Source organism: Megalops cyprinoides, chromosome 6 (genome assembly GCF_013368585.1).
Source record: "Megalops cyprinoides isolate fMegCyp1 chromosome 6, fMegCyp1.pri, whole genome shotgun sequence".
In the NCBI taxonomy this organism is placed as follows: Eukaryota; Metazoa; Chordata; class Actinopteri; order Elopiformes; family Megalopidae; genus Megalops; species Megalops cyprinoides.
The window spans coordinates 2,432,896-2,452,513 of NC_050588.1; the positions used below are offsets into that span (position 1 = coordinate 2,432,896).

Genomic DNA, 19,618 nt, shown 5'->3' on the forward strand with positions numbered 1-19,618 from the left:
ATGCTTTCCTGTGACTGCGTTGGTCGGCTCCTTCTCCTCCGGGTTTCAGCAGCTGCACACAGCAGGCTCACACACTGAGATATGAAACATAAGCCTGGAATCCACATATCACTGATTGGGCTGTTCTGTGCACCCTGATTCCTTTCCTGTTTTCTATAAAGCAACCAGATTGAGTGTGCCTTCTGTGTGATTCATAAAAAGTTGCTTTCCCATTCAAAACAGTTTAAGTGGTGGTGTAAAATGAGCATAGATCCAGAATTTTCCTTTGTACCTGTTGTGTCTGTTGTAGGCCAGCTACCCTCTTTGGAAAGGACCCAGCTCCACAGGGTAGGACAGAACTGATTTGGGAGCCAGTGTGATGTATTCTAAGTTGTTATGGTCGGTCCACACCAGGAATGGCATGCTCACCCCCTCCAGCCAGTGCCTCCACTCCTCCAGTGCCAGTTTGACGGCTAGCAGCTCCCGGTCGCCGATGTCGTAATTGCGCTCCGTGGCGATGGGAGAAGTAAGCCACTCCTCCACCGCTCAGACTTTCTGCCGGTCCATCTGGATGTTCCCTGCCTTGATGACAAAGCCCATGAAGGAGAGAGTGTTTTGATGGAACTCGCACTTCTCTGCTTTGACGTACAGGTGGTTCTCCAGTAGGCTCTGGAGAACGCGACGGACATGCTGGATGTGTTCGGGCAGGGAGCGCGAGAAGATGAGGATGCCATCCAGATAGACAAATACAAACCGGTTGAGCTGGTCTCGGATGATGTTGTTGACCAGGGCCTGGAAGACAGCTGGGGCATTAGTCAAACCGAACGGCATGACCAGATATTCATAGTGCCCAGATGGAGTGTTGAAGGCCATCTTCCACTCGTCTCCCTCTCGGATCTGGACCAGGTGGTAAGTGTTGCAGGAGGTCCAGTTTGGTGAAGATGGTGGCCCCCTGTAATGACTCAAAAGCAGAGGACAGAAGCGGCAGGGGGTAGCGATTCTTTACTGTAATGGCGTTGAGGCCCCGATAATCAATACAGGGACGGAGGGAGCCGTCCTTCTTACCCACAAAGAAGAACCCAGCCCCCGCGGGTGAGGAGGACGGACGGTGGTGTAAGGGGGTGACGCTCACCTGTAACCCCCTGGCTATGGGTGAGTGCTGGCCTCTTGCCGGGCAGGTTGCAATGAAGTGACCAGGCTGTCCGCAGTACAGGCAGGATCGGGTGCTGATCCTTCTCTGACGCTCGGTGGGGGACAGACGAGTGCAGACAACCCGCATCGGCTCTGGGGAGGCAGGTGGCGGAAATGCAGGGCTCCATGCAGCCAGCACGGGTGGATGTTCTCGGGTGAGGCTGAGTGGTCCACTGGCCCTTCTCTCCTGGTGTCGCTGCGATAGGCGCTGATCAACTCGGATGGCCAGGTCCACCAAGGCGTCAAAGCTAGCGGGCAGTTCCCGGGTGGCCAGCTCATCCTTGATGGGCTCCGAAAGACCGTGGAGGAAAGCGTTGTATTGCGCCTCCATATTCCACCCACTAGTGGCGGCCAGGGTGCAGAAATCAATGGCAAAATCCGAGACCGACCGGCGCCCCTGGCGGATCAGCAGCATCTCCCTGGCGGCCTTGTGACTGTGCCTGGAGCGGTCAAACACCCTCTTCATCTCCTCGGCAAAGGCTCCGAATGAGTGACAGAAAGGAGCGTCGGCATCCCAGACCGCGGTGCCCCACTCCCTGGCACAGCCTGTTAGCAGGGTGATGACATATGCGATCTTCGCCCGGTCCATAGGAAACGTGGAGGACTGGAGCTCAAACACCAGGGAGCACTGGGAGAGGAACGATCTGCAGGTTCCTGGATCCCCTGCATACGATTCAGGGGTTGGCAATTGGGGTTCCCAGCTCAAAGGTAAAGGTGGGACAGAAGAGGAGTCTGCTGTGGGTGGTGCGGGGCGGTTCTCCTGGCTCAGCTGCAGCTGCTGTAGCTGAGCAGTGACACTGGCCATGTTGGTAGCGAAGCACTCCAGGGAACTGCTGATGGATTCCAGCTGGCTCTGATGGCTCCCCGGCAACGCACCTTGCAGCTCCAATGCTGCCTTCATCTGGGGAAGGTCTGCTGAGTCCATAGTGGCCAGATCGTACTGTCAGGACTCAGGCACGGACTCAGACGCGGACCACAAGTGCTCTAATTCCAGGCGTTTATTAACAGAATCGTCAAACAAGCAGGCAGTCCAAAACAGGCACGGTCAAAATACCAGGTAGGCAGTCCAAGGGCAAAACAAGGATCAAAACAGCAACAGGCAGGGTCAAACCGTGAAGGCAGGCAGATCAGGCAATCAGGACAGAAGGGCAGGCAAAGACGATGTCGAGGAACAGGCGAGGCAAAAACCAGAAAATCCAAACAGGGAAACACAGGCGGGAACGAGACAGGCAGAAACACTGAAACGATCTGGCAAACAAGACCGAGACAAGCAGGGTAGATATAGGGCTAGGCTGATGAGGTGATGGGAAGCAGGTGTGCAGGCAGGCAGGTGGAGACAATCAGGTGGGCGGAGACAGGGCGGAGAGCAGGGCAGGGCTAGAATACAAGGAAAACAAAAGCACATGGACAGGGAAAAACAAAAACACAACAGCTAGGGGGCGGGAGCCCTGACACAGTGGGTTGGGTGGGTTGGTATGAGTTTGGGGGAGGTGGTGTTACATAGATGTCACAGCTCAGGCTACCCTGCCACCAACTGATGCCTACTCAAAACAAAAAGAGGGAATACCTAGCTAGCATGAACTACAAAAAGGTCTAGGGCAGGGGTGGGCAATTTTTTTTTCCCCCCCCAGAGGGCCTGTAGCAAACGGCGAGAGCAGTCACCCCACCTGGCCTCAAACCCAGGTCTACAGGGTACCAACCATGCGACTTTGACCACGGCACCAAAGAGCCAGGCTCGTTGATATGGCAGTCAGAGCACATACTCAACTGTAGTGACGGCACCGTGACAGGGCCATACTTATAACACATTGGACGATTGAAATGAAACATGAAACGCATAGTGCTGTTAAGTTAAATGACATGAATTTGATATACATGACAGATAACTTTACAGTAGCCTATTTGCCAGCCTACTCAAAGGCTTGACATTTTTTACAGCTTTATGTCAATCTGGTGTACTCTGAGGTTACAATAAAAAGATTTACTTTAATAAAACAATCCACTTAGAGATATTAGAGATATTTAATATTTATTATATTTATATTGATAATGAAGAAATACATTGTGTCATATAAAACAATTTATGGACAGTTCAATTTCAGAAACTTAATGCTTAAGCATTTTATCTAAAAAAAATCCATGTACATTATAAAATCTCTTTACTGAAAAATAGTAACAAATTTTTTTTTTCAAAACCTCACTCCAAAATTTAAGTTACAATATTCAACAAAATATAATGAAATCTAATTTACAAGCATCAACACTCCCATCTACTTTAGGCAGGTGGCCACCAAAAGTGAAAAACAAGACTGACAAAACAAAAGGAATAAAAACCATCTGACAATAACACACCTTCATTATGGAATCACAATGAACTGTGGATCTGTGTGAGACCGTTTTTACTAATGTAACTGTATGAGATAACTGTGTGATTTATAAAACTGTGTGAGATTTATTAATTAACTGTATGAGATGGCTAGGTGACATGGATAGGAAAAGCTTTTCATCACACATAGTGTCATTCATGGATTTTAACCTAATTTGAACAATTGGGGTGGTCACTTCTCTTTGCAAGACCATCAAAGTCTGGTGTCATGTTGGACGTAGAGATGCGCAACACAGATGATAGATGTTTATCCATTCGCCGTGATCTCTAGCGGGACTTGTTGTAGTTCATCACAGAAAAAGTTCGCACATATACATGGAGCCAAATAAAACAAGCATCCTCTGCGTGTACCTACACAAGTTCGGAAACTGGGCTTCCTTTAGTGCACCATAGAAGTTGTCCAGTGTGGATGTAGTGAACTTCCTTTAGAGCAGGGTTGCACTGCATGTCAATCAGTTGTAGTTGAGCCTCTGGAGGTGCTCTCTCACTGTCGAAGGAAAGGGGAGAGGATACTAGCTCCAGCTCTCTTTCAGTCTTTGCGAAGTCATAGAAATGCCGATTAAATTCAGTAGAAGGTCTTCGAGTGTAGTGGTGTATCTCTCCAGAGTAGCCAGTGTTGGGAAATGCGTGAAATACTTGTTGAGAGAGTACCAGGCATTTTATGGTTCCTTGCCCTGGACTGGGCAGCCATCACTTTAAAATTGCAAGAAGTCACCTAAAACCCAGTCAGATACTTAAAACCTCAAACTAATGATTGACTGTTTGGATACACATTTGATTTTGCCAGATAAAAGCGGAAGTAGGGCGTGGTACACTTGCTTTTTGTATTGGTAAGCATTAATCTGCCCCTCAGATGTAGAATCCTTAGATAAACGGTGGCCACAGTAATGTTTGGCTTAATCTGAAAGAGGTTCAGGTGCCAAATACTTCTAATATAATATTGAAGAACTCTGCCTTTTCAGCCAATCGTAGAGCTACTTCTTAAAAGCAGTAGCATCCAGATTGACCACAACAGCAGAGGGTTGCCTTCTCCCCTTCCTGAGCACAATCAGTGTGAGTGTGTGTGTATATATATGTGTTTGTTTATTTGTGTGTATCTACATGTTTGGATCACTTACCCTTTTATACCCCACAGTTAATTGTACCCTCATGTCATGGGTAAAATGTTGGAAAATCCAATGTTGTGTGATGACGTGTATTTCTCAATATAGCAGCAAAATCACCATTTTACCAGTTCCTCTGAGCCAACTCTCTCCTCTCAACCCATGCCTATTAATGTTTGGTGTCATTGCGATGCTCATGAAGAGCTGAATGTAAAAATGATAATCTCAAAAATATATCTGGTATTTCCAGATGTTGGAATCTGAAGCACAAAATTAAGTCCTGAGGAAACTTCCAGGGACTCACCCACCATAAAATTAATTATGCACAGGTCAGGGAGGTGGAGAGAGCTTCTTCTTAAGTCAGGCCTAGAACAGGCCTCAATGCTCAGTCTTATGCTCAGCCTTGATGTTCAACCAGCTCAGTCATCCATTTAGTCATCCAGTCCATGGCTCAGTTTCTCCTGAAACTCTCTGTATTTTTCCTTTTGGAGTTTTGCTGCTATTGTGAGTGGATCCTGTATTCTTCCTTGGGAGAGGTAAACAGCTGGCTTGGGTAATTTTCTCTTCACGCATTCATTCATCCATTCCGTGATCCATCCATGTTCTTGTTTTGTTAATGTCTTCATGTAATTTAGTGTCTGTTAAGGTAGTGGACCAGGTCTGTAGCCCAGACTCTGAATTTTGTCCTTGTTTTAGTGTAACTGTTCAGTAAACCTTTTTAATTTGTTTCTGTTATTGTGATTGTATATTTCTGGCAAAGGTTGATCCACTAGACTTCTCATTTCCTATTAACGAATTTGGCGATTTAATTGATAATTAATATCTTTAATAATAATTATTGAATTAAATCCATTTTTAAAAATTATTTTTCATGTTGGTTAAGTGAGGAGTTTTAGTAATTAGTGTCATTTGTGTTCGGTATTCAAAGTTCCGAAGGATAAACAAGGGCATTCATTTCTAAGACCGCTGGGATCAGACCATTTAATTTTTATTAAATTCTCACTTTCCTGACACACTTGTTGGTCATTTGTCAGGAAAACAGGGTCAGCTTGGCTTTGAATGCTTGCATGTAGGAATACAGTCTGTGCATGAGCACATTCTTCCCCTGAAACTTCAGATTGAGGTCGTTTAAATGGCCCATTACATCCACCCCGAAGGCAAAGTCAATTATCCAGTCCGGATCTTGAAATTCTGCAAAATCGCTAGTTTTACTGACAGTCACCAGAAACATCCCTATCTCTCCTCTCAGGTCCCATACACGGCGAAACACTTTCATAAGAACATAAGAACATATTATGATGAGAACAGGCCATTCGGCACAACGAAGCTCGCCATTTCAATTAAAGAGAATCCAAAACTGCATCAAGTCTCAACCTGAACACAGCAATGGTCTCAGCATCAACTACATGCCCTGGCAACCTCTTCCATGTATTGATAACTCTTTGTGTAAAATAGTACTTCCTTATGTCAGTGCGGAACTTACTCTTCACTAGTTTCCATTTATGTCCCCTTGGTCTACAGACTGAGCTCACCCTAAAAAATCTATTATAGCTAACCTTATTGAGTCCTTTTATTAATTTAAAAACCTCTATTAGATCACCCCTAAGTCTCCTCTTGCTAAGTCTAAATAGGTTAAGTGAGTTGAGTCTTTCCTCATAGCTTTTATATTTCATGCCAGGAACTAATTTAGTTGCCCTTCTTTGAACTTTTTCAAGAGCCTCAATATCTTTTTATAGTGCGGTGCCCAGAACTGCACACAATATTCCAAGTGAGGTCTGACTAAAGCATTGTATAATTTCAATATAACCTCTTTAGATGTATAATCAATACTTTTGGCTATATATCCCAGCATCCTGTTGGCCTTTTTTACTGCTACAGCACACTGCCTAGATCCTGCTAAGCTTGGGTCAACTATTACTCCCAAGTCTTTTTCAAATTGAGCACATTCTAGTTTTTTCCCCCCATGAAGTAGTCTTGTCTAAGGTTCTTATTTCCCACATGCAAGACTGTACATTTAGTTAAATTGAATGTCATCTGCCAGGTATCTACCCACTCTTGGATGCTGTTTAAGTCTTCCTGTATTACTTTAGTTGATTCTATACTGTTGGCTAGACCCCCTATTTTTGTATCATCTGCAAATTTTACTGCTAACCTCTGCATCAAGATCATTTATGTATATAAGGAATAGCAAAGGCACCAACACTGATCCCTGCGGGACTCCACTTCGTACAGGACCCTGCTCTGATACAATACCTCCCACAGTTACAGTCTGCTTTCTATTAGACAACCAACTTCAAACCCACTCAGTGATAGCTCCTGTAATTCCCGCAGATTTCATTTTCACTATGAGCCTCTCATGCGGTACTTTGTCAAATACCTTTTGAAAGTCCAAATAGATAATATCAAAAGCTTGTTTTGAGTCTAAACACACTGTAGCTTCCTCAAAAAAGTCCAGGAGGTTTGTTAAGCATGACCTCCCTCTGCGAAAACCATGCTGGCTATCATTTACGATACCATTTTGTTAAAGGAATAATTCCAAATCATCCCTAATCATGGATTCCAGTAATTTACATGTGATACAAGTTAAGCTGACAGGCCTATAATTTCCTGGATCAGTCCGGTCTCCTTTCTTGTAGATAAGTACTACACTGCCATGTTTCCAGTCATCTGGTATTTCACCAGTTTTGAGCGATTGTTTAAAAATAACTGTCAGAGGCTTGTAAACCAATTCTGTTAGTTCCCTGAGAACTCTTGGGTATATTCCATCAGGGCCTGCTGCCTTATTAGTTTTAAGTTTTTGGAGTTTATCTAGTACTTTCATCATCATTTCAAATCATTTAACTCCCCAGGCTAAGCCACTGAACATTCGAGTGGTATCACGTCTGTGTGTTCCGCCTCATTCTCCTCCAGTAGCTGGGTAAATTGGCGATGGTTAAGCCCTCGGGCCCAGATAAAGTTCACAAGTTTCACCACTGTTTTAGCGACATGGTCAAGTTTCAACACAGACTTACATAGGGACTCCTGGTGAATGATGCAGTACAAGAAAATCAGATCTGAGTTGGGGTCATCCTCTCTCACCCTGTCCTGCATCCTCCGCAGTAGTCCAGTGTTCTTCCCAGCGAGGTTTGGTGAGCCATCAGTGGTCACGTTCAGCAATTTAGTCCATGGCGGGTTCAGTCTCTCCAAGCATCCTGACACTCTGTCGTAGAGGTCCAATCCCCTTGTTGTCCCCTTCATCAACTCCATTGCAAGAAATTCTTTCACTATTTCAAATTTGTCGTTGATCTCTCAAATGAATATAAGTAGCTGGGCAGTATCTTTGATGATCTTTGATATCTTTGATGGTGCTTTTGTCCATCGCAATTGAAAAGTATGTAAAGTCGGATGCCCTTTTTGACAATTCAGCAGTCAACTCTTCATCAATGCCTTCCACACCCCAAGTAACTGTGCGACATGACAGACTCACATTTTCAAACTGACTTTTGCTGAAGCATGCTTAGTACTGAAATGTCTATTAATGTTGTATGTGTAATATTTTGTCAGGGCACAGGCAAGGACTCAGGCGCGGACCACGAGAACTCCAGAATCCAGGCGTTTATTAACAGAGTCGTAGAACAGGCAGGCAGTCCAAAACAGGCAGGGTCAAAATACCGGGAAGGCAGTCCAAACACAGTCAGGAATCAAAGCCGGGGACAGGCAGGGTCAAACCAGGTAGTCAGGAAGATCAGGTGAACAAGGCAGGACAGCAGGCAGGAGCAAGGTCGAAGAGCAGGCAGGGTCGATTCAGGGAACAGCGATCAGGCAGAAAACACGGCGGGAACGAGACAGGCAAAAACACACTGCAACGAACTGGCAACAAGACAGAGACAAGCAGGGTAGATATAGGGCTGGGCTGATGAGGAGATGGGAAGCAGGTGTGTAAGCAGGCAGGAGGGGATGATCGGGTGGGCGGAGACAGGGCGGAGAGTGGGGCAGGGCTAGAACACAAGGAAAACAAAAGCACATGGACAGGGAAAAACAAAACACAATAGCTAGGGGGCGGGAGCACTGACATATTTAGATATCCATTCTTTGTTGAACACTTGACATTAAGAGTCCACGTTTGTACTCTTTGACGCATTCATTTCGATTTAACTGATTGTTTCACAACCGCTAACATTATGAGCCTGTCACTTGAGGATTGTGAGGGAGAATCAATTTTAGGCCTTTAGCCCAATTTTAATTGTAGACAGCACCCACTGTTGGATTCAAGTTAATAGCAGCACTTAGAGATACGTAACGCAACATTTTTTTCGTAGTTTTTCCCTCAAAGGTGTTGCGGGCCAGATTAAAATAGTATGCAGGCCGGTTCCGGCCTGCGGGCCGTATGTTGCCCATGTGTGGTCTGTGGGATCCAAACTATGCTACCTAGGGCCGTCCATAACTTACCCTGCAGTGTTCAAAGAACGTGAACTTGAGCCTATGTCAGTGTGACCTGGATGTTGGATGCACCTACCGAAGGCTGCAAGAAAACTAGCTTACCTGAGGGCTTCACGGCGTCTCCCGGTACGAGCACCGTCTTGGCTTCCTCCTGAAGAGGCGTGCTCCAGCCTGGTATCTCCGTTTACCTTTATTTTAGGTGTCCCAAAGTGATGATAACAAAAATGAATTATAAACAAACATCTCAAAAACTTCTCATGAGCGCGTAGCCTTTCACAGGATTGAGTGGGACAGGTTATCTGCTGCCACCAGAACTCTCCCTCTTTTTTCCTCTCCCTTGTCCAGCTAATTTGCCGTCAATTTAAAAGACACTAGCCATGCCTCTCAATCAGCTGGGTGCCTGCAGCCTTCACTGTCAGTATGTAATAGGCTGTCCCTAACCAGCTCCCTAACAATAAGGCTGTTTTCACACTTGGTCCATTTTGCTGGTCCAAACTCGAGTGCGATTATTCCCCCCTCCCCTGGCCCCCACTGGTCTCCTTTCACATTACATTTTTTGGTTGCGAACCCTGGTCCGTTTACGTCATCAACACGTAAGGAACGTGTAGCTTTTATTTACCAATGTTGCTAGGCAACAACGCAAAGGGAGGCAAAATAGCGTTTACTTCCTGGTTTTAGATCGGATCACTTTCACACCAAATGTGAACTGCGCTGGAGTTCAAGTGAACTGTACTCTAGACCCCCGTTTTCTGGAGGACTCAGGTATGGTCCCTTGGTGCGCACCCGCACCCGGAAAACAGCTTTCACATCAATAAAACAAACCAAACTAACAGCTCAAGTGGACTCAGGTCCACACCAAAAGCTCTAGTGTGAAAGCACCCTAAAAGAACAAGTACGGCCAGGCTGGAAGCTTCTCTTGAGCAACTGGGCCTCTTACTGCTCCCCCATCAGAGTGGATAATTGATAGTGGTGGAGAATGGGTGAGCGCCCCCCACCCCTATATCTTTGCCCCGTCTGCACAATGGGAGCCTTGATGAATGAGCTGTGCTGGTGCTGTGGGTTTCAGAGGGCACTCTGTGTCCCCTGGCGCTGCCATTGCCTGTCTCTGATCTATAACTGAGAGCTATTGTGGAGGCCAGTTTGCAGTCCTGTTCTGGGTTTGTGCATGTGGGTGTGAATTTTCTGGGCATTTTTATCCAGGCTGTGCTGAGCTCCTGTTTGCTCAATGTGCTTGCTCCTAATGTGGCCAGTTTGGGTTGTGCTGTGTATGTGTGTGTGCATGCATCTGTGTATGTGTGTGTGTGTGTATGTGCTTGTTCATGTGTGTGTTTGTATGTGCTTGTATATTTGTGTGTAAGAGTGTGTGAGTGTATGTGTGTGTGCATGTGTATATGTATGTGCTTGTGTATGTTTGTGTGTGTATGTAAGTATATGTGCTTGCGTATGTGTGTGTAAGTGTATATGCATGTGCTGTGTGTGTGTGTATGTGTGTGTGTGTGCTTGTGTGTGTTTGTGTGTGCAAGGCCAGTTTTCAGCAGGATGATGAGAGCTGAGAGGCTGATGAGCCCTGAGAGGCTGGTGTGTTGGATCGTGCTGCCCATCCCCCTGGGTTAGGCTGTTAGAGTGAGTCTCTGCTCTGCAGACACTGCTTCTAGACAGTTGCAGGTGAGTCATCGGCAGTCACTGCGCCACGCTGCACCACACTCTGAGGCAGACAAGTTGGCGAGCGGCAGGGGGATGAGTCAAACGTGTGCAGACGTGCTACCATGGCTGCAGACCACAGAAACGACACTTTTCTGATTGGATGGAAGGCTTTGTGATGCTCCCACACTGTTGTCACCAGCACCAGCAAGACCCAGATCTCTACAGCAGTGGTTCTCAACCGGTGTGCCGTGAGGCAAAGTGAAGTGTGCCGTGGGATTTTAAGGAACCCGATGCATTTTTATATAGGTGCGTGTGTGTGCACTTATATTGTGCTATTAACCCTTTCTCACGTAACTTTTTTTTTTTTATTCAAGGTCTTTTTATTTGTTTTTCAAGTTGTACACAAACATGAGCATACATAAATGCATTCATTCACTCCGTTGTACAAATATTTTCCCTTTCCCCATAACCTCACACCATAAAAAACCCTCCCTGTTGCACCGTACCACTTATAAATCATGTCTGTCTTCACATTCATATTGGATAATCTTTCTTACAATCCTAACATAACAGGTCTGTACAAAAAAGAAAATGAACAAGTATTCATGGTAGAATTTCAGTAGTATCCATCTTTTCTACATAAGACAAAAAAGGCTGCCATATGGTATAAAACTTTAAAGCACATCCTCTTATAGAATATCTAATTTTTTCTAATATCAAATGGTGCATAACTTCCTTTATCCAAATTTTGAAGGTTGGAGGAAACTTTTCCTTCCACTTAAGCAAGATACATCGCCTGGCTTATTATATTTTCAGCATGTTTATTTAATTGGAGATTCTGTGGAACAACCCCAAATATTGCAGTAATAGGAGATGGTTCTATGGGTATTTTCAAGATCTCTGACAAAACCTTGAAAATTGATTGCCAGAAAGTACTCAGTTTTGGGCATAGCCAATACATATGTGAGAGGGTGGCTGGTGCTTGCTCACACCGGTCACATGTGGGATCAATGTCTGTTGTAAACTTAGCTAACCTTACTTTAGACCAATGTAAACGGTGAAGAATTTTACTGTTATAGTGCCAATTACCCCTTTGGAATGTGGGTCGATTCCTATTATTGAATCTAATAGAGATTTGGGTGGTATGGAAGGAAAGTGGGTTGAATTTGAAGATAATAAATTCCGAAGCTGCAGATATCTATATAAATGGGAGCGTGGGATATTAAATTTTTGTACTATTTGTTCAAAGGACATAAAATTACCCTCGGTATAGAGATCTTTAAGTGAAACAATCCCATTTCTCATCCAAGTATTAAAGCCTTGATCATTAACAGAAGGTGTAAACATGTTGTTATTAACAATAGGGCCTTGAACTGAAAAGTCTTTAAGTGAAAATGATCGTCTAAATTGTGTCCAAATCTTAAGGCAATGTTTTACAATTGGGTTGGAAGAGTAGCTGGATATCGGTTCAGGCAGTGGAGATACTGAACATAGCAGAGAGTATAACGAGGCTGGTCCACAAGACAAGTTCTCCAGCAACAACCATTTAGGGACAGTACAACATAGCCCTGATATTAGCTGCCCAATAATAATACTGGAAGTTAGGTAAGGCTAATCCGCCATCTTTACGTTGTTTCTGCAGTGTGGTTTTATGTATCCTTGGGGTTTTCTTATTCCAAATGAATGAGGTTATCAATTTGTCTATGAGTAAAAAAAAAAGATGTAGACAGAAAGATAGGAAGACATTGAAATAAGTATAGAAATCTTGGTAAAACATTCATTTTAATTGTATTTATTCTGCCCCCTAAAGATAGTGGTAACAAGTCCCAACGCTCAAGGTCTTGTTTTAGGCGAGTTATAAGTGGAAGGTAATTGACTTTATATAGATTTTTAAATCATGTGTTATCCAAATTCCTAAATATTTAAATTTATAAGTACTAACTTTGAAGGGAAATGAATTGAGATTAATCTGTTGGGTTGTTAAATTCACAGGCATCAACTCACTTTTTTGTAAATTAACTTTATATCCAGATATTTTGCCAAATTCATGTAAGAGAGTAAGAACTTTTGGAATACTAACTAAGGGGTCTGACAAATATAGAAGCATATCGTCCGCATACAAGGATACTTTATGTTCAGAAAGCCCTCTTTGGATACCTTTGATAGCAGTCTCACCTCGTATTGCGGCTGCCAATGGTTCAGTCACCACCGCAAACAAAAGAGGTGATAAGGGGCAGCCCTGTCTAGTTCCACGATGTAGTGGAAAGAAAGGTGATAAATTACTATTCGTGCGAATAGCTGCCGAGGGAGAGGAGTAAAGAACTTTAATCCAGGATATGAATCTTGGGCCGAATCCAAACCGCTCCAGAGTATAAAAAAGATAATCCCACTCCACCCGATCAAATGCTTTTTCAGCATCAAGTGATATTAGTACCTCTGGAGTATCGGGAGGGGTGGGATCATACAAGATGTTATATATGTGCCGTATATTAAAGAATGAATAACGTTTTTTAATAAATCCGGTTTGGTCGTCTGATATAATAGAGGGTAATATAGATTCTAGTCGATGGGCTAACATCTTGCCGAATATCTTACTATCTACATTCAAAAGTGAAATAAAATGTAGTGTTGCGTTACATTGTTCGTTATGTTTTCATTAGCATTATTAACTTTGTCATAGTTTTCAGTTAGCATTTGCAATATTTTTAACGTTAATTTGCTGTTTCCTCAAAGCTAAAATTAGCAAGAATTTTTCCAATCTAGTGTTCTAATCGCACCGGTTTTAGCATATGCGCTAAATGGCAAATCACTCCGGTGTGACCGTATGTGCAAAAGGGTTAATGGAGTAATGTTTTGTTTTATTTATTTTATTTTAGTATGTTGCTGTTCATGATACCACACTATGTCAGACAAGTTCTTGCGCCAATGCACTTCAATGCATTTTTAATAAATTATTAAATACATTTTAAATATTAATAAATTACGATTGCCTGTCTGATTTAACTATCTTGTTTGATAATTGGTTGACAGTCTGCTGTAGTGCAATATGGATCAAATCTCGCTAAGGACATTATAGCCTATCATAATATGTGACATTCTTCATAATCGATAACCAACTTTAAGTTGGTGTGCTTTGACGCTCTGGTTTGACTTTTGATGTGCCTTAGCCCCAAAAAGGTTGAAAACCTCTGCTCTACAGTATTCCCTGGCCTATGTGCATATTGCCAGCTACAAGGAGGCTCCAGGTCTGGGAGTTTTGGAGGAGCACTTGGTTGAGGATGCAGGTTTTACATGTGCCTGAGTCAGAAATTACAGTGTGAAAAGTTCAGACTCCTTTACAGCAGAGCCATTTAGCTCTGTATCCTCCAAGACTAGCTCTCACAAACTGCTGCAGAGGTTTTTGGATACATGTGTAGGGGGAAGTTAGTCTTTCTCAGAGAGGGCACCAATTATGTAGGTGCTGTTAGTTTTCCTCAGAGGGCACCAATTATGTAGGGACAATGCCTACGATTAGAGGGGGGTACCACTTGTAAGGAATATCCTTACATGAGACCAATTATGTTGGTGAAAATTAAATTAAACACATGGAGGCACCATACTGAATATGGCATCTACCATAGTGGTTAAAATAAAATATCAGTCTCAGTTTCGTTTCGTATATCAGTCTCATAAAATAAAACTATTAATTTGGAACATCAATTAATAATTAAATTAATAACCATAATCGAAATTACCACATCAATAGTTAATCAAATCGCAATATTGTCTATTTAGCTAACTAAACAAATAACACTGATGATTCAACTAGAGGTGAAAGTATTTAGAATTCTGATCAGCAGAGGTTGGCGATATTCATTCCACGTGTGACATTACAACAGACAACCTTGGAAAAATAATGCATTTATTTGGATATCATACACAAATCAATACTTTTATGTACATTGAGTGAAGCGAATGTGTATGTATTTACACTTATGTGTAGGTTCAAGCGAATGTCTTGCGGTAGTGTGTGTGAACGCGTCAGAGGGTGTGTGTTCCTTATGTGCACGTGCTTGCTGAACACACGTGTTCAAAGAGAACAAAGGAACATGCATGTGGCGGAGAGTTTGAGTTGTCTATGCATGTGTTAGTGGACATAACGTCTGTCTGGTACAGGATATGTTTGAACAATTGATATCCGCGGGGTTATTCTGTGCGGATGAAAAGAAGGTACCGGGGGTTAGTAGGACGATACACATGCAAAGACCCTACGTCTCTGTGTGGTATCTTAACTAATGCTGTGCGGTGAATAGTGTGTGACAAATCAGCTAGGAACAAGGAATCATAGCTAGTTACATTACTCGTAATGATCTGAACACACTGATTTACACTCAATCCAACACTCAACTCAACAATCATATATGTAGCTAACAGTTAGTTGTTTAGCTATGCAATGTCCAGAGTTATGCCCAGAGTTAACAGCCTACTGTAGCTCATGAAATGAGGTCCAAATATTTCAGTTCCGTGGGTGGTTTTGCTGGTAGTTCCATTGTCGGGGAGCCAGGGCTGGTCTGGTTCTGTCAGTTCGGTTCAGGCACTGGTGAGGGTTTCTTTCTGCCTGGGAAACACGTTGAGGTGGATCCGGTCGCACCTTTGTCTCCAGCTGGTAACGAGTTTGCGCTGCTCTGATTGCTGGCACTGAAACTCAGCTCTTACTTTATTGATCTCTGCTAGCAATTCGTCGCTAGCTTGGAGAATCAAAGTCAGGACAGGGCCATCGGCTTGGCTGTCCATGTCCTGTCTGCGTGGTGCAGCCTTCGGGAGAGGTTGTGAAACTGCAACATCACTTCCTGTGAGATCGTGTTTCACATTAAAAGCGATTTACGCATTACTGTCTGTGAAAGTTGAACAAATAAAATGAACGAATCTATCTATGGAAGGCACTGTACCTACACGTGTTTGTACAGCAAAGATAGGGGTGGCCTTGGGCTGAGTGCTGTTGGAAGCAGTAATGGTTCAGAGTGCAGCCAAGCTTCCCTCACCACTCCCTGCCCCTGAGCAGAAACCCAAAAGCAGACCAGTGCCAGGCATCAAATTCACCTTGCATTCGCTCTCTCTGACCTGGTGTGAATGCGTTTTCCTTTGTCTCCCGCCTTGCTTTATCTGGTCTGGCCTGGAGTAGGGCGTCCCCCCAAGGGGTTTCACAAGGACACGGCGTGATTTATGATTTTCAGCTTTATGGTCAGTGAGGGTGAAAGGTTCGCTGCAAGAAGAGTCCAGTCCAGTCCGTAGCTCCACTTTACTTTCCTAATGTTGCTCAGTGTTGCTCAATGAAGACTTCTGCTTTTTTGCAATGAACTGATTGCCCTGCAGACTGATTTAAATTTACACTTAGGGACAAGCATAAATATTCTGTGTTTTGGGGGTGCTTTGGGCTATTTTCTGAGAAATCAGGTTGATGAGGATTTAGTTTGAAGATGCCTGGAGAGACAGTAGATTCAGCTCAGGTTTAACTCTGCTCTGTGGCACACATCATCACTCTGCTGAGTCAGCTTGTCAGAGGCTCCTACTCCTAAATTTCCATATGAAGAGTTTTACAGCCACAGATTACTCAAAGGCTTGACTGACCACTATAACCTACAGAAAGCACTCAAGTAGCATCCAAAGGGGGGAGGGTGTGGATCCTAACCCTGGGTGAGTTTGGTGATTTTTCCCACACAGCAGTTTGGGGTAGGATTAGGGCTGTGTCAGCTGATGGGGGTTTTGCACTTGCTGTCCTGGGCAGAAACAGAGGTGGCAGTTGGCATATGGGAGCAGGTGTGGGGTTAGACTCTCCTAATGGCCACCTCTGGGTGTGCAAAATTGATTTTGTAATGGGGTGAAACATTCGCCCGGGGATCCTGCTCACGGTGCTGTCATACAGAGCCCTCGGTGTGCTTCCTCCACTCCCTGTCTGATGTATTGGAAGCTGTGGTGATAGGCCCCACTCCAATGCCCTTCTGCTCTCATGAGTATTAATAGTGTGTCGGATGAGATCCAGGCCCGTGTCTTTTGCAGAGTAATACAGCGGTTAAAATTATTCAGCTATTTATAACGCCTAGGCTTTGAGCAGAGGCACGTGCAAATTTACATCTCCATCTGCAAATGTCTGCATGTCTGTCTGTCTGTCTATGCATGGGTTCCTCTGCCCACCTGTACCAGTAGGCCCCCTCTCTAACTAGCAGGCAGGGGCTGCTCTCCCAAGAGAAGGGTGTTAGCCCGCTAGATAGTGCTCATAGGTGTGCCCTGTTTTCCTGTACAACATGTAGAACACCTCCGTGCCATTTCTGCCACTGTCATAGGCTATGGTGCTGGCATCATACCTACAGAGAGTCAGGAAAGTGGATGCTTAACAAGTTTCGTGTTCAGTGGTGTCAGTCGCGACCTCCACTGTGAAATTCGAGTTCTTTTCTTTAAATATTAGTGCAGTTTCAATTTCAGTGTCTGGAGCAAGGCTGGCTGTTTATGTGAATGCTTTTCTGTTTGGTGTGGACATGAATAATTCTGCACCACAGAAGTATTTTTGTTTTGCTCCCAGTTTCTTAAGGTGACTGATAGAGGAGGACCAATCTTTCCTTGCCAGAGATGTCAGTTCAGGCTGCCAGTGAAGATTGACCTGTGGTTTCACTGTGTACTCTCTGTTGTTCCCCTCTGCAGAGTTTGCCTCAAACTGCACTCACTTTGGCTGCCAGTACAACTGCTCTGTGACACCCGTGGGGCCCATGTGCTACTGCAAGAGCGCCTTCGAGATCCACTTGGATGGCAAGACCTGCAAGGGTGAGCCCAATGCAGGCTATAAGGGGCATCATTCCCCCTCCTGTTCCCCAGCTGGTGCATTGACAAGGGGAGACTAACTGTGCTGTGTGCTTTCAGACTTGGATGAGTGCACAGTGTATGGGACCTGCAGCCAGTCCTGCACCAACAATGAGGGCTCCTACACCTGCAGCTGTGTGGAGGGCTACCTGCTACAGCCAGACAATCGCTCCTGCAAAGCAAAGAATGGTAACTGCAGTGTTTCACGCCACACCACTAAACAAGCACCAGACATTCTACCACTCTACCACCTCTGCTCCTGAGGGATGATGGAAATGGCAGCACTAGTCACAAGACTTTGAGGCTACCACACATCACGCTACATCAACTGTTACGATATGCAGTTTATTAGTTTATAGATTTAGGTCTGTAAAGATCACAATTTTTGGCTCAGGTTTGCAAATGAGGAGGGACATCATTTCCCTAAATTCAAGATTTTTCCCAAAGTGCTCCATAAACTCTACCCTCAGCTATGCAACACATTCAAACCTTTACAGGCACTTAGATTAATTTGTTTGTTCTCCTGTTGTGTTGTTAGGTTGTTGTTTTAATGGGTTATTGGGTTGTTGTGTTGTTGAGTTGTTGAGTTGATCGGTTGTTCATTCAGTGAGTTATTGGGCTTTTCAATTGTCAGGTTGTTGGATCATTGAGTTGTTAGGTTGTTGAGTTATTAGGCTGTTGGGTTGTTAGGATGTTTTGTTGTTGGGTTATTGGGCTTCTGTTCAGTGTGTAAATGTCACATGTGTAGGGTTGGTGTTCAACTTGTCAGATTGTCTCACTCTGTAGAAACATGCAAGATTTCATTAAACTTCAGATGGTAGATGATTTATTTGTCCGATATATCAGGCAGAGATTGCATCTCTCCATCACATAACATATGATGTGTCAGCCATAAAATCAAATAATTTCTCCCAAAGAGAAATAATTTCATTGAGTTTCATCCAAATCCCCTCTGCTCCACCTGTTGTACAAGGAGGGATGTTAGAGTACTCTGATAAGGTACTAAGAGCTTGAATGCCTGCATTCAACAGAGAAGGCCTACAATAGGAAGTTTAGGCATGGAATTCAGATGTATGCCAAGGGAAAAGTCACACTATTCCAAGCTGAAGTGAAACGAAGCCTAACTGGTTCACTCTTTCTCCTCTCCTACTTCCCTCCTCCATCCTGGTTTAGAACCAGTGGACCGGCCTCCGGTGCTGCTCATTGCCAACTCTCAGAACATCCAGGCCACGTCTTTGAGTGGCACCTCAGTCCACAGCCTGCTGTCCACCAGCACCAAGCAGACCACTGCCATGGATTTCAGCTACACCGAGGAGACGGTGTGCTGGATCCACGTGGGTGACACAGCTGCCAGCACACAGCTCAAGTGCGCCAGGATTCCCAACCTGAAGAGCTTTACTGAAGAGAGGACCATCAACATCTCACTGAGCCTGCACCGTGAGTACTGCCCAGCACTGAACAGAGCAGAACCACACCACAGCACAGTGCTGGGAACAGCACAGCAATGCAGCGCAGCACAGCTCTGAACACAGCAGAACCACAGCACAGCACAGTGCTGAAAACAGCACAGCATGACAGCATAGTACAGCTCTGAACACAGCAGAACCACAGCACAGCACTGTGCTGAACACAGCACAGCACCTCAGCATAGTACCTCAGCACAGCACAGCTCTGAACACAGCAGAACCACAGCACAGCACAGTACTGAAAACAGCACAGCACCTCAGCACAGCACCTCAGTACAGCACAGCACGGTGCTGAACACAACACAACACAGTGCTGAGCACAGCATAGCACCACAGCACAGCACAGTGCTAAACAGGTCAAGACAGCAGAATGGTCCAGTATCCTGCTTATCGTATCAGACTGTTGAAGAACACAGAGGGACAATTTCACCTGGAGCCAACTGCTGAATGGCTGAACATGCGTAACTATAGGTACCCAATGTCCTCAGGATGCTGTATATCAGGGCACACCATAGGTACAGTGCCTGAGAGGCCATCAGTCACTGCAGTTCCGGTATTTCTGTTGTTTAAGGAAGGCCACTCGTGGGACTCCTACATCA

At 44.5% G+C, this 19,618-nt stretch overlaps 1 protein-coding gene across 3 annotated transcripts in view; it reads left to right on the top strand.

Moving 5' to 3' along the window:
* Nucleotides 1–19,618, top strand: part of LOC118779113 (low-density lipoprotein receptor-related protein 1-like) — a 176,162-nt gene that overhangs the window by 46,352 nt on the left and 110,192 nt on the right. For all 3 annotated transcript variants that reach the window (XM_036531009.1, XM_036531010.1, XM_036531011.1), the window contains exons 4-6: nt 17,398–17,517; nt 17,614–17,742; nt 18,727–18,990. In XM_036531009.1, coding sequence (XP_036386902.1) covers nt 17,398–17,517; nt 17,614–17,742; nt 18,727–18,990 — 513 coding nt within the window. The remainder of the gene's footprint in view (nt 1–17,397; nt 17,518–17,613; nt 17,743–18,726; nt 18,991–19,618) is intronic.